This window comes from Eucyclogobius newberryi, unplaced genomic scaffold (assembly GCF_026437365.1).
Source record: "Eucyclogobius newberryi isolate DKJ021-1_F unplaced genomic scaffold, fEucNew1.0.hap1 SCAF_33, whole genome shotgun sequence".
Lineage (NCBI taxonomy): Eukaryota > Metazoa > Chordata > Actinopteri > Gobiiformes > Gobiidae > Eucyclogobius > Eucyclogobius newberryi.
The window spans coordinates 874,331-892,827 of NW_027315979.1; the positions used below are offsets into that span (position 1 = coordinate 874,331).

General features: G+C 45.8%; 1 protein-coding gene across 2 annotated transcripts in view; it reads right to left on the reverse strand.

Moving 5' to 3' along the window:
- The window catches only part of tfeb (transcription factor EB), a 255,206-nt gene that overhangs the window by 40,539 nt on the left and 196,170 nt on the right, over positions 1-18,497 (reverse strand). For both annotated transcript variants that reach the window (XM_072461884.1, XM_072461885.1), the window contains exons 3-4: positions 15,180-15,283; positions 12,914-13,072 (exon numbers count right to left, since the gene is read on the reverse strand). In XM_072461884.1, coding sequence (XP_072317985.1) covers positions 12,914-13,072; positions 15,180-15,209 — 189 coding nt within the window. In that variant the 5' untranslated portion in view covers positions 15,210-15,283. The remainder of the gene's footprint in view (positions 1-12,913; positions 13,073-15,179; positions 15,284-18,497) is intronic.

Genomic DNA, 18,497 nt, shown 5'->3' on the forward strand with positions numbered 1-18,497 from the left:
GTTGTTGTTGATGGTGTTGTTGTTGATGGTGTTGTTGTTGTTGATGATGGTGCTGTTGTTGTTGTTGTTGTTGATGGTGTTGTTGTTGTTGATGGTGTTGTTGTTGTTGATGGTGGTGTTGTTGTTGATGGTGTTGTTGTTGATGGTGTTGTTGTTGTTGATGATGGTGTTGTTGTTGATGGTGGTGTTGATGGTGTTGTTGTTGTTGATGGTGGTGTTGATGGTGTTGTTGTTGTTGATGGTGTTGTTGTTGTTGTTGATGGTGTTGTTGATGGTGTTGTTGTTGATGGTGGTGTTGTAGTTGATGGTGTTGTTGATGGTGTTGTTGTTGATGGTGTTGTTGATGGTGTTGTTGTTGATGGTGTTGTTGTTGTTGATGATGGTGTTGTTGGTGTTGTTGTTGTTGATGGTGTTGTTGATGGTGTTGTTGTTGTTGATGGTGGTGTTGATGGTGTTGTTGTTGTTGGTGGTGTTGTTGTTGATGGTGTTGTAGTTGATGGTGTTGTTGATGGTGTTGTTGTTGATGGTGTTGTTGATGATGTTGTTGTTGATGGTGGTGTTGTTGTTGATGGTGTTGTTGTTGATGGTGTTGTTGTTGATGATGGTGTTGTTGGTGTTGTTGTTGGTGTTGTTGATGGTGTTGTTGTTGTTGATGGTGTTGTTGTTGTTGATGGTGGTGTTGTTGTTGATGGTGTTGTTGTTGATGGTGTTGTTGTTGTTGATGGTGGTGTTGTTGTTGATGGTGTTGTTGTTGTTGTTGATGGTGGTGGTGTTGATGGTGTTGTTGTTGTTGATGGTGTTGTTGTTGTTGATGGTGTTGTTGTTGATGGTGGTGTTGTAGTTGATGGTGTTGTTGATGGTGTTGTTGTTGATGGTGTTGTTGATGGTGTTGTTGTTGATGGTGTTGTTGTTGTTGATGGTGGTGTTGATGGTGTTGTTGTTGTTGATGGTGGTGTTGATGGTGTTGTTGTTGTTGATGGTGTTGTTGTTGTTGATGGTGTTGTTGATGGTGTTGTTGTTGATGGTGGTGTTGTAGTTGATGGTGTTGTTGATGGTGTTGTTGTTGATGGTGTTGTTGATGGTGTTGTTGTTGATGGTGTTGTTGTTGTTGATGATGGTGTTGTTGGTGTTGTTGTTGTTGATGGTGTTGTTGATGGTGTTGTTGTTGTTGATGGTGGTGTTGATGGTGTTGTTGTTGTTGGTGGTGTTGTTGTTGATGGTGTTGTAGTTGATGGTGTTGTTGATGGTGTTGTTGTTGATGGTGTTGTTGATGGTGTTGTTGATGGTGTTGTTGATGGTGGTGTTGTTGTTGATGGTGTTGTTGTTGTTGATGGTGTTGTTGTTGTTGATGGTGGTGTTGTTGTTGATGGTGTTGTTGTTGATGGTGTTGTTGTTGTTGATGGTGGTGTTGTTGTTGATGGTGTTGTTGATGGTGTTGTTGTTGTTGATGGTGGTGTTGATGGTGTTGTTGTTGTTGATGGTGTTGTTGTTGTTGATGGTGTTGTTGTTGATGGTGGTGTTGTAGTTGATGGTGTTGTTGATGGTGTTGTTGTTGATGGTGTTGTTGATGGTGTTGTTGTTGATGGTGTTGTTGTTGTTGATGATGGTGTTGTTGGTGTTGTTGTTGTTGATGGTGTTGTTGATGGTGTTGTTGTTGTTGATGGTGGTGTTGATGGTGTTGTTGTTGTTGCTGGTGGTGTTGTTGTTGATGGTGTTGTTGTTGATGGTGTTGTTGATGGTGTTGTTGTCGATGGTGGTGTTGATGGTGTTGTTGTTGATGGTCTTGTTGTTGTTGATGGTGTTGTTGTTGATGGTGTTGTTGTCGATGTTGTTGTTGATGGTGTTGTTGTTGATGGTCTTGTTGTTGATGGTGTTGTTGATGGTGGTGGTGTTGATGGTGGTGGTGTTGATGGTGGTGTTGTTGTTGATGGTGTTGTTGATAGTGTTGTTGATGGTGTTGTTGTTGATGGTGGTGTTGTTGATGGTGTTGTTGTTGATGGTGTTGTTGTTGTTGATAGTGTTTTTGATGGTGTTGTTGTTGATGGTGTTGTTGTTGTTGATAGTGTTGTTGATGGTGTTGTTGTTGTTGCTGATGGTGTGCAGCCAAATGAAAAGGTGCATTTGCCCAAAATTTAGAATCAGTTAAACAACGCCATATTGAGCATTAAAAGATGGTGTGACAGCACAACCTCCAAAGGTCTGTGCCTCTGGGACACATCGTGACATCACAATGTGGTACACGCGTTATTGTGGCCACGCCCCCTGACCATATGGGCACCATCTTCAGGAGCATTGCACCTGTCACAGCACCTGTCTGTGCTGTACTCGAGAGCCATGGACAGTGAGTGGACAAGCCCAACGGAGCCACATCCTGATCACTGGTCAAACGCTCTGCCACTGAGCTGACCAGAAAGGTCCACAAATCTAGTCAGTGTCCAAAGAAAAGAGTCTCTTACCCTGATTGGTCAGTAAAGACGCAGAACTCACTGGACTGAAGTGGACAGAACTCCACCCGTGAATGAGAGGACTTCATGTAAAGGAGGGTTCTAGAAAGATTCTAGAAAGTCCTAAGTCAGAGGACTTTCTAGAATCTTAGCTTTTATGACACGGAATTCTGACATCACAACAGTTGTCATAACAACCGTAACTGTTGTTCTGGCCGATATTCATTTATATGAAATCAATTTTAAACAAGACGTCTCGACAGTACGACAGTACTACAGTTACAGTACTACAGTTACAGTACTACAGTTACAGTACTACAGTTACAGTACTATAGTTACAGTACTACAGTTACAGTACTATAGTTACAGTACTACAGTTACAGTACTATAGTTACAGTACTATAGTTACAGTACTACAGTACTACAGTTACAGTACTATAGTTACAGTACTACAGTTACAGTACTACAGTTACAGTACTATAGTTACAGTACTACAGTTACAGTACTATAGTTACAGTACTACAGTTACAGTACTACAGTTACAGTACTATAGTTACAGTACTACAGTTACAGTACTACAGTTACAGTACTATAGTTACAGTACTACAGTTACAGTACTATAGTTACAGTACTATAGTTACAGTACTACAGTACTACAGTTACAGTACTATAGTTACAGTACTACAGTTACAGTACTACAGTTACAGTACTATAGTTACAGTACTACAGTTACAGTACTATAGTTACAGTACTATAGTTACAGTACTACAGTACTACAGTTACAGTACTACAGTTACAGTACTACAGTACAACAGTACTACAGTTACAGTACTACAGTTACAGTACAACAGTACTACAGTTACAGTACTACAGTTACAGTACTACAGTACTACAGTTACAGTACTACAGTACTACAGTTACAGTACTACAGTTACAGTACTACAGTACAACAGTACTACAGTTACAGTACAACAGTACTACAGGACTACAGTACAACAGTACTACAGTTACAGGACTAAAGTACAACAGTACTACAGTTACAGTACTACAGTTACAGTACTACAGTTACAGTACAACAGTACTACAGTACTACAGTACAACAGTACTACAGTTACAGTACTACAGTTACAGTACTACAGTTACAGTACTACAGTACTACAGTTACAGTACTAAAGTACAACAGTACTACAGTTACAGTACTACAGTTACAGTACTACAGTACAACAGTACTACAGTTACAGTACTAAAGTACAACAGTACTACAGTACTACAGTTACAGTACTACAGTTACAGTACTACAGTTACAGTACAACAGTACTACAGTTACAGTACTAAAGTACAACAGTACTACAGTTACAGTACTACAGTTACAGTACTACAGTTACAGTACTACAGTACTACAGTTACAGTACTACAGTTACAGTACTACAGTACAACAGTACTACAGTTACAGTACAACAGTACTACAGTACTACAGTACAACAGTACTACAGTTACAGTACTACAGTACAACAGTACTACAGTTACAGTACTACAGTTACAGTACTACAGTTACAGTACTACAGTACTACAGTTACAGTACTAAAGTACAACAGTACTACAGTTATAGTACAACAGTACTACAGTTACAGTACTAAAGTACAACAGTACTACAGTTACAGTACTACAGTTACAGTACTACAGTACAACAGTACTACAGTTACAGTACTAAAGTACAACAGTACTACAGTACTACAGTTACAGTACTACAGTTACAGTACTACAGTTACAGTACTACAGTTACAGTACTACAGTACAACAGTACTACAGTTACAGTACTACAGTACAACAGTACTACAGTTACAGTACTACAGTTACAGTACTACAGTACAACAGTACTACAGTAACAGTACTACAGTTACAGTACTAAAGTACAACAGTACTACAGTTACAGTACTACAGTACAACAGTACTACAGTTACAGTACTACAGTACAACAGTACTACAGTTACAGTACTACAGTTACAGTAGGGCTGTGTTCAAAATATCGATACGGCGATATATCGTCACGGACTCCGTATTGCAACGCGTAACGATACGGAGTCACAGTATCGAATTTTTTTTATTTAAAAAAAAAAAAAAAAAAAGGATTTTTGTGGCCCGTAGGCTTTAAAGGAGGTGAAATAGTACTTTTGATCATGTGTTTGTGCTGCTCCTCTGGAGATGGAACTGGACATGATCAGAAGCTGATCTGTGCAGAAGATGCTGCTGCAGCTGTTCAGACCATGAAACATGCAATACTTTACTAGAATGTGTTCCTTATATTTCTATTTGGATCAGTTGGATGGATGAAGTTATTAGAGCAGAATGGATTTATAAAGAAGTGCTTTGTGGATAAACATGACATTTCATACATTTTCTTATTCTGAGTAAAAACATCACCCATTTGGTACATTTTTAAGACCCTTTTTTCAAAAATGTGTCGGGATATGTATCGTAACGCAAGGGTCTTGGCAATACCCAGCCCTAAGTTACAGTACAACAGTACTACAGTTACAGTACTACAGTACTACAGTTACAGTACTACAGTTACAGTACTACAGTTACAGTACTACAGTTACAGTACTACAGTTACAGTACTACAGTAGGTGGCGGTAAATGCACCCTTTCACTTATAACAACAACAACAGGTGGAGCTGGGGATTGCTATGGCAATGGGACACATTTTTGATACTAGTTCATAAACTATAGTTAAATGTTTCATTTGAGCGCTCACCATTCTGGACAGAATATTTTAAAGTTGATTAAAGGTCAATAAACCGAGTCCAAAGAAAAGTGTTTCTTACCATGATCGGTCAGTGAGACACGCTGCTCACAAAAGCACCACAGGTGAACTCCACTGAACTCAACTCTTCTTGTTCTGTTACTTTTAATGTTACTTTCTTTTAACTTTCAACTTTCTGTTGAAAGTTAAAAGAACAATGTGCAGTGTAAACAAGTCCAGCACTGTTGTCCAGAGGGGTCAGCCCTTTATGTCCTGGTACTGTGGTCCAGAGGGGTCAGCCCTTTATGTCCTGGTACTGTGGTCCAGAGGGGTCAGCCCTTTATGTCCTGGTACTGTGGTCCAGAGGAGTCAGCCCTTTATGTCCTGGTACTGTGGTCCAGAGGGGTCAGCCCTTTATGTCCTGGTACTGTGGTCCAGAGGGGTCAGCCCTTTATGTCCTGGTACTGTGGTCCAGAGGGGTCAGCCCTTTATGTCCTGGTACTGTGGTCCAGAGGGGTCAGCCCTTTATGTCCTGGTACTGTGGTCCAGAGGGGTCAGCCCTTTATGTCCTGGTACTGTGGTCCAGAGGGGTCAGCCCTTTATGTCCTGGTACTGTGGTCCAGAGGGGTCAGCCCTTTATGTCCTGGTACTGTGGTCCAGAGGGGTCAGCCCTTTATGTCCTGGTACTGTGGTCCAGAGGGGTCAGCCCTTTATGTCCTGGTACTGTGGTCCAGAGGGGTCAGCCCTTTATGTCCTGGTACTGTGGTCCAGAGGGGTCAGCCCTTTATGTCCTGGTACTGTGGTCCAGAGGGGTCAGCCCTTTATGTCCTGGTACTGTGGTCCAGAGGGGTCAGCCCTTTATGTCCTGGTACTGTGGTCCAGAGGGGTCAGCCCTTTATGTCCTGGTACTGTGGTCCAGAGGGGTCAGCCCTTTATGTCCTGGTACTGTGCTCCAGAGGGGTCAGCCCTTTATGTCCTGGTACCGCTGTTCATAGCTGTAGCAATGGCAAAAATCTCCAATTTTGTATTGTGATTTATTATGATTATGATTAATTATTATTACTAATTATTATTATTAATTATCATTATCAATATTATGATTATTATTGTTATTTAGAGAAGGGAACTTCAATCTATATATGTTGAAGTCGTTTGCTACTTTAGTTTTTGCTCGTTATAATAGAATCTGTGAGCTACTGTGTTCTTTTGTGGTGCGTAGGGTCTAAGTCTAAGGGTGCGTTGGGTCTAAGTCTAAGGGTGTGTTGGGTCTAAGTCTAAGGGTGTGTTGGGTCTAAGTCTAAGGGTGTGTTGGGTCTAAGTCTAAGGGTGCGTTGGGTCTAAGTCTAAGGGTGCGTTGGGTCTAAGTCTAAGGGTGTGTTGGGTCTAAGTCTAAGGGTGCGTTGGGTCTAAGTCTAAGGGTGTGTTGGGTCTAAGTCTAAGGGTGCGTTGGGTCTAAGTCTAAGGGTGTGTTGGGTCTAAGTCTAAGGGTGCGTTGGGTCTAAGTCTAAGGGTGCGTTGAGTCTAAGGGTATGTTGGGTCTAAGTCTAAGGGTGCGTTGGGTCTAAGTCTAAGGGTGTGTTGGGTCTAAGGGTGTGTTGGGTCTAAGTCTAAGGGTGTGTTGGGTCTAAGTCTAAGGGTGTGTTGGGTCTAAGTCTAAGGGTGCGTTGGGTCTAAGTCTAAGGGTGTGTTGGGTCTAAGTCTAAGGGTGCGTTGGGTCTAAGGGTGTGTTGGGTCTAAGTCTAAGGGTGCGTTGGGTCTAAGTCTAAGGGTGCGTTGGGTCTAAGGGTGTGTTGGGTCTAAGTCTAAGGGTGTGTTGGGTCTAAGTCTAAGGGTGCGTTGGGTCTAAGTCTAAGGGTGCGTTGAGTCTAAGGGTGTGTTGGGTCTAAGTCTAAGGGTGTGTTGGGTCTAAGTCTAAGGGTGTGTTGGGTCTAAGTCTAAGGGTGCGTTGGGTCTAAGGGTATGTTGGGTCTAAGTCTAAGGGTGCGTTGGGTCTAAGTCTAAGGGTGTGTTGGGTCTAAGGGTGTGTTGGGTCTAAGTCTAAGGGTGTGTTGGGTCTAAGTCTAAGGGTGTGTTGGGTCTAAGTCTAAGGGTGCGTTGGGTCTAAGTCTAAGGGTGTGTTGGGTCTAAGTCTAAGGGTGCGTTGAGTCTAACGGTGTGTTGGGTCTAAGTCTAAGGGTGTGTTGGGTCTAAGTCTAAGGGTGCGTTGGGTCTAAGGGTGTGTTGGGTCTAAGTCTAAGGGTGCGTTGGGTCTAAGTCTAAGGGTGCGTTGGGTCTAAGGGTGTGTTGGGTCTAAGTCTAAGGGTGTGTTGGGTCTAAGTCTAAGGGTGCGTTGGGTCTAAGTCTAAGGGTGTGTTGGGTCTAAGTCTAAGGGTGTGTTGGGTCTAAGTATAAGGGTGTGTCGGGTCTAAGGGTGTGTTGGGTCTAAGTCTAAGGGTGTGTTGGGTCTAAGTATAAGGGTGTGTCGGGTCTAAGGGTGTGTTGGGTCTAAGTCTAAGGGTGCGTTGGGTCTAAGTCTAAGGGTGCATTGGGTCTAAGTCTAAGGGTGTGTTGGGTCTAAGTCTAAGGGTGTGTTGGGTCTAAGTCTAAGGGTGTGTTGGGTCTAAGTATAAGGGTGTGTTGGGTCTAAGTCTAAGGGTGTGTTGGGTCTAAGTCTAAGGGTGTGTTGGGTCTAAGTCTAAGGGTGTGTTGGGTCTAAGTATAAGGGTGTGTCGGGTCTAAGGGTGTGTTGGGTCTAAGTCTAAGGGTGTGTTGGGTCTAAGTATAAGGGTGTGTCGGGTCTAAGGGTGTGTTGGGTCTAAGTCTAAGGGTGCGTTGGGTCTAAGTCTAAGGGTGCATTGGGTCTAAGTCTAAGGGTGTGTTGGGTCTAAGTCTAAGGGTGTGTTGGGTCTAAGTCTAAGGGTGTGTTGGGTCTAAGTCTAAGGGTGTGTTGGGTCTAAGTATAAGGGTGTGTCGGGTCTAAGGGTGTGTTGGGTCTAAGTCTAAGGGTGTGTTGGGTCTAAGTATAAGGGTGTGTCGGGTCTAAGGGTGTGTTGGGTCTAAGTCTAAGGGTGCGTTGGGTCTAAGTCTAAGGGTGTGTTGGGTCTAAGTATAAGGGTGTGTCGGGTCTAAGGGTGTGTTGGGTCTAAGTCTAAGGGTGTGTTGGGTCTAAGTCTAAGGGTGCGTTGGGTCTAAGTCTAAGGGTGTGTTGGGTCTAAGTCTAAGGGTGCGTTGAGTCTAACGGTGTGTTGGGTCTAAGTCTAAGGGTGTGTTGGGTCTAAGTCTAAGGGTGCGTTGGGTCTAAGGGTGTGTTGGGTCTAAGTCTAAGGGTGCGTTGGGTCTAAGTCTAAGGGTGCGTTGGGTCTAAGGGTGTGTTGGGTCTAAGTCTAAGGGTGTGTTGGGTCTAAGTCTAAGGGTGCGTTGGGTCTAAGTCTAAGGGTGTGTTGGGTCTAAGTCTAAGGGTGTGTTGGGTCTAAGTATAAGGGTGTGTCGGGTCTAAGGGTGTGTTGGGTCTAAGTCTAAGGGTGTGTTGGGTCTAAGTATAAGGGTGTGTCGGGTCTAAGGGTGTGTTGGGTCTAAGTCTAAGGGTGCGTTGGGTCTAAGTCTAAGGGTGCATTGGGTCTAAGTCTAAGGGTGTGTTGGGTCTAAGTCTAAGGGTGTGTTGGGTCTAAGTCTAAGGGTGTGTTGGGTCTAAGTATAAGGGTGTGTTGGGTCTAAGTCTAAGGGTGTGTTGGGTCTAAGTCTAAGGGTGTGTTGGGTCTAAGTCTAAGGGTGTGTTGGGTCTAAGTATAAGGGTGTGTCGGGTCTAAGGGTGTGTTGGGTCTAAGTCTAAGGGTGTGTTGGGTCTAAGTATAAGGGTGTGTCGGGTCTAAGGGTGTGTTGGGTCTAAGTCTAAGGGTGCGTTGGGTCTAAGTCTAAGGGTGCATTGGGTCTAAGTCTAAGGGTGTGTTGGGTCTAAGTCTAAGGGTGTGTTGGGTCTAAGTCTAAGGGTGTGTTGGGTCTAAGTCTAAGGGTGTGTTGGGTCTAAGTATAAGGGTGTGTCGGGTCTAAGGGTGTGTTGGGTCTAAGTCTAAGGGTGTGTTGGGTCTAAGTATAAGGGTGTGTCGGGTCTAAGGGTGTGTTGGGTCTAAGTCTAAGGGTGCGTTGGGTCTAAGTCTAAGGGTGTGTTGGGTCTAAGTATAAGGGTGTGTCGGGTCTAAGGGTGTGTTGGGTCTAAGTCTAAGGGTGCGTTGGGTCTAAGTCTAAGGGTGCATTGGGTCTAAGTCTAAGGGTGTGTTGGGTCTAAGTCTAAGGGTGTGTTGGGTCTAAGTCTAAGGGTGTGTTGGGTCTAAGTATAAGGGTGTGTCGGGTCTAAGGGTGTGTTGGGTCTAAGTCTAAGGGTGTGTTGGGTCTAAGTATAAGGGTGTGTCGGGTCTAAGGGTGTGTTGGGTCTAAGTCTAAGGGTGTGTTGGGTCTAAGTATAAGGGTGTGTCGGGTCTAAGGGTGTGTTGGGTCTAAGTCTAAGGGTGTGTTGGGTCTAAGTATAAGGGTGTGTCGGGTCTAAGGGTGTGTTGGGTCTAAGTCTAAGGGTGCGTTGGGTCTAAGTCTAAGGGTGCATTGGGTCTAAGTCTAAGGGTGTGTTGGGTCTAAGTCTAAGGGTGCGTTGGGTCTAAGGGTGTGTTGGGTCTAAGTCTAAGGGTGCGTTGGGTCTAAGGGTGTGTTGGGTCTAAGTCTAAGGGTGTGTTGGGTCTAAGTCTAAGGGTGTGTTGGGTCTAAGTCTAAGGGTGTGTTGGGTCTAAGTCTAAGGGTGCATTGGGTCTAAGGGTAGAACTTAGAACGACTAGAACAAGGACAAATCTGTAAGAAAACAAGCTCAATTTAGGACCAAGTAACGACAAGGAGCTTTCTCTCTGATCAAATGTAAATGTGAATTCTCTTTTCTAGCGTTACAAATTAAAATGTGGCAAAAGTACAGACAGAACAGTGAAGACAACGAGCTAAATATATCCTGGACCCAATCGACCCCGTTAGTGTTTGGGCGTGTCTGTGTCAGTGTCTCCTCTGGCAGAGATTGGCAGCTAAACTAACTGGGCTTTGGCCGTGACTCAACGTATGCGTCGTGGTCCGAGTGAACGTCCAGACGCGGCGTTTGATGCGGCACCAGAATCCTGTCAGTGAGGATCAAGTCGACACAAAGAGAGGAACGAGAGGCATCGAACCAGTGATGGACAGAAGCTACTTATCTGAAGTACAAAGGAAACAGAGCTGGGAAATCACATAAATCACAGTGTCTTTACCTCTCCATGCAGGTCGTCAACACATTCACGGCTTCACTTTAATAAGGGTCAATTCTTAATCCACCATGTTTTTAAAAAGAAAGAGTTTCGTAGATGGGGAGTTTTAAATGTACAATTACATTACATCAAACACATTTACTTCACATAAATATACTCTAAACCTGACACTTTGTTACATTGCTCTTACCATTACCACAGATCTTTTTGATCAATTGACTTAAAATACTAAATAGTGACTTGTGATGTTTGTTTTGGAATGACAGTCAAGTTCCTTCCAATGTCTGGTGTTTTTCATGACTTAAGTCAAGCTGTTGTTCACTGTGCTGGAGACTGTGTTGGAGACTGTGTTGGAGACTGTGTTGGAGACTGTGTTGGAGACTGTGTTGGAGACTGTGTTGGAGACTGTGCTGGAGACAGAAAGTGCGTGTAAGTGTTATATTTAAGTTCTAATCGTTCTAAAAACAAATGTGTTGCCACAAATATTCATCGGATTTCTCAGCATTAAAGCTACAAAATGTTAGCACTGATTCTAAAAATGTACATGTGTGTTTTATATTACAAATGGCAAATAAACTGAATTCAAATAAAGAATATAACAAAGTCATGAACATGGGAGGTTTTTGGTGGTCTCTGCATGCAAACAAAGTGATGTAACGTGAGTGTAAAGTGCTGAGCGGACACAAAGCGTCAGATGCCCCGACAGCGGGAGCACGGTTGCTCTGGTGACACAGACACAGGCACAAGTGGAGTTATCTCCTCTGTCCGGGACGTCAGTCAAACATGTCAAACATGTCAAACATGTCAATCTAAAGGTCTTATCTCCCGCACAGCTCGTCCTCTTCCCTGTGAGGCCAAAAACAACTCACCACGACCCGGTCACTACGAGCACCCACTTTTGCACGGGCTTTGCCCGTTTACAACGGTAATGTTCCATTTACCTACTACTAATTAGTATGCGCACATTCGCAGCCGTGCTTTGCGCCTGCTTGAGGCGCTCGGCCTAATAACACCATATGGTTTTATATTAGAAGAGCAATGGCAAAACTAAAACCCGACAGTCACTAAAACAAGTCTTGAATGTTTCGTGAGATCAATCATGTTTTGGAAGTAAATCTCACTTTTTATACGATGAATGAATGAAAAAGTGGGCGGTCTCTAAATAAGTGCGTGGAGGGTAGAGACTTTTATGACACGCTTTTATCATTTACTAATGTTGGTGTTATTTAGTGTATTTGTACCTGATGTAAATTTAAATTGTAGTTTTACACCAATCGAGCAACAGCTGTTTGTGGAGAAGAGTTGACAAATCTGTGGGTTATGAAGGAAGTGACATCACACCAAGGGAAGTGACATCACACCAGTGACACTCTGAAGGAAGTGACATCACACCAAGGGAAGTGACATCACACCAGGGACACTCTGAAGGAAATGACATCACACCAGGGACACTCTGAAGGACGTGACATCACACCAGGGACACTGAAGGAAATGACATCACACCAGGGACACTCTGAAGGAAATGACATCACACCAGGGACACTCTGAAGGAAATGACATCACACCAGGGACACTCTGAAGGAAATGACATCACACCAGGGACACTCTGAAGGAAATGACATCACACCAGGGACACTCTGAAGGAAATGACATCACACCAGGGACACTCTGAAGGAAATGACATCACACCAGGGACACTCTGAAGGACGTGACATCACACCAGGGACACTCTGAAGGAAATGACATCACACCAGGGACACTCTGAAGGAAATGACATCACACCAGGGACACTCTGAAGGAAATGACATCACACCAGGGACACTCTGAAGGAAATGACATCACACCAGGGACACTCTGAAGGAAATGACATCACACCAGGGACACTCTGAAGGAAATGACATCACACCAGGGACACTCTGAAGGAAATGACATCACACCAGGGACACTCTGAAGGAAATGACATCACACCAGGGACACTCTGAAGGAAATGACATCATTTACACCAAACAAACTACTTTTTTGACTTTCAAATTTAATTCAACAAAATAAAGTCACTTTCATTTAATGTTATTGTCGGATTAAAAAACTCTGACATTAGATGAGTTTTTGCCCAGTGGTTGATGGGTAATTTCCTACTGTGATGTCATCAATTACAAACAGGAAGTACAACTATAAACCTAAGAATGAGCTTTTCTTGGATATTTTTTTTTTATATATTTTAGCACATTTAAAAAATATAGATTTGTCTTAACATCATTTTAGTTCAATGAGCGGTCCAACTGTGAGAGGGGCGGAGCCATGAGGACGTGAGAGGGGCGGAGCCAAGAGGACGTGAGAGAGAAGAAGACTAAAGCGTGCAAACACAAGCCCCGATCTGGAGTCTGGCAGCACGGACGATAGGTGCACGGACGACAGGTGCACGGACGACAGGTGCAGTCAAAGTACCAGTAGTAGTAGCAGCAGTAAATAGTACAGACCTTGAGTACTTCGGCGGGCACTTGCATGCTCTGGAAGTGCTGCGGGGCGCTGATGGCAGGTGAGGGGACAGGGGCGCAGGTGCGGTTCATGTAGTGCAGAGCGGCGTTCTGCTGCTCTCGCTCGCGCTCCTCCTCCTGCTGCAGCTGGTCTCGCATCAGCTGAAGACAACAACAACAACAACAACAACAACACAGTTCAGACAAACATTGGACCCACGAGAGCTGTTAATAACACTGCAGTGGAAATGAGTCAAAACATCATTGTAACATCTGTTGTTGTGTTGAAGTTCATTTGAAGGACAAATCTGTGTTAGCATGATTATCATACTTTTAAATACGTTTGTCTCATAATTCTGACTTATTGTGGAGAGTCTGGTGCCATGTCTGGGGAGAGGCGACCCAGACCACAGGAAGAATTGATGTTTTTCAAGGTATTTTTGTGCAACTTTTAACAAGACACTGACAATTCAAGACAATTCACACTTCTGTTCTGATCTTGATGCATACATTTTGTTTTTAAGCCTATTTTATTCTCGCACTATTTTTACATTTGTTTGTATTTACATATACACATATACATTTCTGGCAGACCGGGGTGGTGGTCCCTCTGTTCAAGAAGGGGGACCGGAGGGTGTGTTCCAACTACAGAGGGATCACACTCCTCAGCCTCCCAGGTAAGGTCTATTCCAAGGTCCTGGAGAGGAGAATCCGACCGATAGTCGAACCTCGGATTCAGGAGGAGCAGAGTGGTTTTCGTCCCGGTCGTGGAACACTGGACCAGCTCTATACCCTCCATCGGGTGCTCGAGGGTTCATGGGAGTTTGCCCAACCGGTCCACATGTGCTTTGTGGATCTGGAGAAGGCTTTCGACCGTGTCCCTCGGGGTGTCCTTTGGGGGGTGCTCCGGGAGTACGGGGTCCGGGGCCCTTTGCTCAGGGCTGTCCGGTCCCTGTATGACCGGAGCAGGAGCTGTGTTCATTGCCGGCAGTGAGTCAGACCTGTTCCCAGTGCATGTTGGACTCCGCCAGGGCTGCCCTTTGTCACCGGTTCTGTTCATAATTTTTATGGACAGAATTTCTAGGCGCAGTCGGGGGTCGGAGGGTGTGGTCAGGGGTCGGAGGGTGTGGTCAGGGGTTGGAGGGTGTCCGGTTTGGGGACCACAGGATCTCATCTCTGCTGTTTGCAGACGATGTTGTCCCGATGGCTCCATCAAACCCGGACCTGCAACATGCACTGGGACGGTTTGAGCCGAGTGTGAAGCGGCTGGGATGAGAATCAGCTCCAAATCCGAGGCCATGGTTCTCAACCGGAAAAAGGTGGCTTGCCCTCTCCAGGTGGGCGGGGTGTCCTTGCCCCAAGTGGAGGAGTTCAAGTATCTCGGGGTCTTGTTCACGAGTGAGTGAAGGATGGAGCGCGAGATCGACAGTTGGATCGGTGCAGCGGCTGCAGTGATGCAGTCGCTGCATCGGACCGTTGTGGTGAAGAGGGAGCTGAGCCGAAAGGCAAAGCTCTCAATTTACCGGTCACTCTACGTTCTGACCTCACCTATGGTCATGAGCTTTGGGTAGTGACTGAAAGAACAAGATCGCGGATACAAGCGGTCGAAATGAGTTTCCTCCACCGTGTGGCTGGGCGCTCCCTTAGAGATAAGGTGAGGAGCTCGGCCACACGGGGGGAGCTCGGAGTAGAGCCGCTGCTCCTCCAGCTGAGGTGGCTCGGGCATCTGTTTCGGATGCCTCCTGGGCCCCTCCCTCGGGAGGTGTTTCAGGCATGTCCCACCGGGAAGAGGCCCCGGGGAAGACCCAGGACACGCTGGAGAGACTATGTCTCTTGGCTGGCCTGGGAACGCCTCGGGACCCCCCCGGAGGAGTTAGAGGAAGTGTCTGGGGAGAAGGAAGTCTGGGAGTCCCTGCTCAGACTGCTGCCCCCCCCGCGACCCGGCCCCGGATAAAGCGGCAGAAGATGGATGGATGGATGGATATTATGCGTCCATAAAGAGTTGAATTACTTTGTGTACAAATAGTGCTCTACAAATACTCTCCTTCAAAATAAAGCGAGGGTCCATAATATTATTATTCTTGAGGCCATCGTTTGGTCCAAATGTCTCGATGAAAATGCCTGTTCTTAAATAGCCACGGTCTGAAACACGACGTGCACATTCTCCGCAGCACTGGGACTCCTGCGTGAGCTCACTGTGGACCAGGGGAATGAGGCCCAGTGCCCAGGGGCCCCGTGCCAGTGGGGGTGGAAAGTATGCGTGCCTCACCTGCATGCGCAGCCCGATGCGAGAGGCCATGGCTGGAGCCCGGGGCGGCAGGGGAGGGCGAGCCGAGGTCAGGGCACCGCCGTCCAGTCCAAGAGGGAACGAGGCTGGAACACAGAGGGAAACATCAGCAGCGGTTCTACATCCGGCCCCCGGGAACATGCGCTTATTGTGACATGTTTCTGCCCATGTGACACTCAATCATTTATATTCAGCAGGAAATAACAGAACATGCACCCAACAAAACAAACATATCACCAGAGAAAACACATTTGTATCACAATAGAATAAATACATCTAATTCCCACGTACAAAGAAATAATAGTTACATTTTCTATACACATCTGTCAAGACTATACCAAGATGCAATCCAAGAGTGAAGAATGGGTGCATTTTTGATATAAGACTTTTCCTCATAGTGACTGAGAAATACGGCTTTGAATATTCATTTCTTACATTTAATATAAGCATCATTGTTTCCCTTTCAAAGTAAAGCACATGTTTCTATAAGAGCGAGCTTTTCAAATAACCTGCATTAACTGGACAGAGCTTGAATATTAATGCTGTGACCACGCCCTTCACCTTAACCTAACCCTCACCATGACCACGCCCTTCACCTTAACCTAACCCTCACCATGACCACGCCCTTCACCTTAACCTAACCCTCACCATGACCACGCCCTTCACCTTAACCTAACCCTCACCATGACCACGCCCTTCACCTTAACCTAACCCTCACCATGACCACGCCCTTCACCTTAACCTAACCCTCACCATGACCACGCCCTTCACCTTAACCTAACCCTCACCATGACCACGCCCTTCACCTTAACCTAACCCTCACCATGACCACGCCCTTCACCTTAACCTAACCCTCACCATGACCACGCCCTTCACCTTGACCTAACCATCACCATGACCACGCCCTTAACCTAACCCTCACCATGACCACGCCCTTCACCTTGACCTAACCATCACCATGACCACGCCCTTCACCTTAACCTAACCCTCACCATGACCACGCCCTTCACCTTAACCTAACCCTCACCATGACCACGCCCTTCACCTTAACCTAACCCTCACCATGACCACGCCCTTCACCTTAACCTAACCCTCACCATGACCACGCCCTTCACCTTGACCTAACCATCACCATGACCACGCCCTTAACCTAACCCTCACCATGACCACGCCCTTCACCTTGACCTAACCATCACCATGACCACGCCCTTAACCTAACCCTCACCATGACCACGCCCTTCACCTTTTACAGTGATGTGGGGAGTCACTCAGATTCACAGAGAGTCTCCGTCTCTAAAACGTCTCTCAACCTCATCATTAAACGAACACATCTCCCGTCTGACGCGCTTTCAGCCAATCAAAGTGTGCCGTGGCCCTCCTTTATAAACACTGGCCCGGCGCATGTGTCCGAGGAGAAACGCTCTTTGTGTGGGAGGTACAATAAGACGTCCTGCCCCGTTTGAGACGCACTGGGCGCTCTTGTCCCGGGACACAGTTCTGCGCCACACACAGGGGGCTTTGTGTGTGTGTGGAGCCAGAACACGCACGCGCACACACGCTCACACGCACACACACACGCACACACACGCTCACACGCACACACACACGCACACACACACGCTCACACGCACACACACACGCACACACACGCTCACACGCACACACACACGCTCACACGCACACACACACGCACACACACGCTCACACGCACACACACACGCTCACACGCACACACACACGCACACACACGCTCACACGCACACACACACGCACACACACGCTCACACGCACACACACACGCACACACACACGCTCACACGCACACACACACGCACACACACGCTCACACGCACACACACACGCTCACACGCACACACACACGCACACACACGCTCACACGCACACACACACGCTCACACGCACACACACACGCACACACACGCTCACACGCACACACACACGCACACACACACGCTCACACGCACACACGCACACACACGCTCACACGCACACACACACACGCACACACACACGCACACGCGCGCGCACACATACAGGGCATTCCAGCGTCCGTCCTCACGCGCTGCAGAGACACTGTACAAACAATGGCAGATCAGATTTCCCTTTTAAATGTGGGAAATCTCGTCAAAAATGTATTTCACGATTGCGCTGATGAAATGTGTGAAAATGTGCACGTAAATGAAGTGTTCGAGGTTAAAGTGTCGCACAAAACGCGGTATTTACCATAAAAGTGCAGAAATAAACCAGAGTTTGGAAGTTTACACTGCCAGTTTCTGTTCTTTCATTGAAAATCACTGCAAAACATATTGCAAAGTATCGATATTATATATTATTATATATATATTACAATATTATATATTACAATATTAGCTGACAAAACAATCAATGCTGCAACAAATATATATATATCGCAATAACATCAAGGTCCTAAGTCTGACTGAAATGAACTTTTATTCATTCGTGTTTTTGCTGGGAAATGAAAACAGACCTAACGTGATATTTCTGCACTTTCATGGTTCATTTGACATTTTCTTCACGTCTACAATACTTTCTCTTCAAACAAGGCATTTGTGCACACGAGCGATTCATAAATACTGCAGTAGTTATGGCCATCAGGATGAGAAATACACATGTGGTGTTAAGTGTGACCTATGACCTATGTGTTTAAAGTGCTTATTGAGATAATGGACTTTAAACAATGTCATACATTTTTTGAAATATAAAAATAAGACAATTTAAATGAGATCAATGATGGGTGAAACAGATAAACGTGAGACGTTTGGACTATTGTTTAAAGGGAATCGTTAACACTCAAATAAACATATTCATTCATTCGTATATCAAGATATTCAGCCCCGGGGACAGTGTTGTGTAATACAAGTCCAAATAAGCAGAGTTCTCGGTTTCACACAGATTATAAAGCAACGCTGCGTTGCTCAAGATGTGAGATCCCCTCCTCCTCCCCCCCCCCCTCCTCCTCCTCCTCCTCCCCCTCCTCCTCCTCCTCCTCCCCCTCCCCCTCCTCCTCCTCCTCCTCCTCCTCCTCCTCCCCCTCCTCCTTCTGATGACGACAACGCGACGTCCGTCACTTCCAGGCAGCTCCTCTCTCCAGTATCTCCTCTGCCCATGACTAATCTGTGACACACCATTCTCTCAACCGGACTCCTCAGCTCCTCCATTTATGCACATTTGGCTTTTGAACATGTCAGCTAGCATTTAGCCCGTAGCATTTAGCCCGTAGCATTTGGCCCGTAGCATTTAGCCCGTAGCATCTAGCCC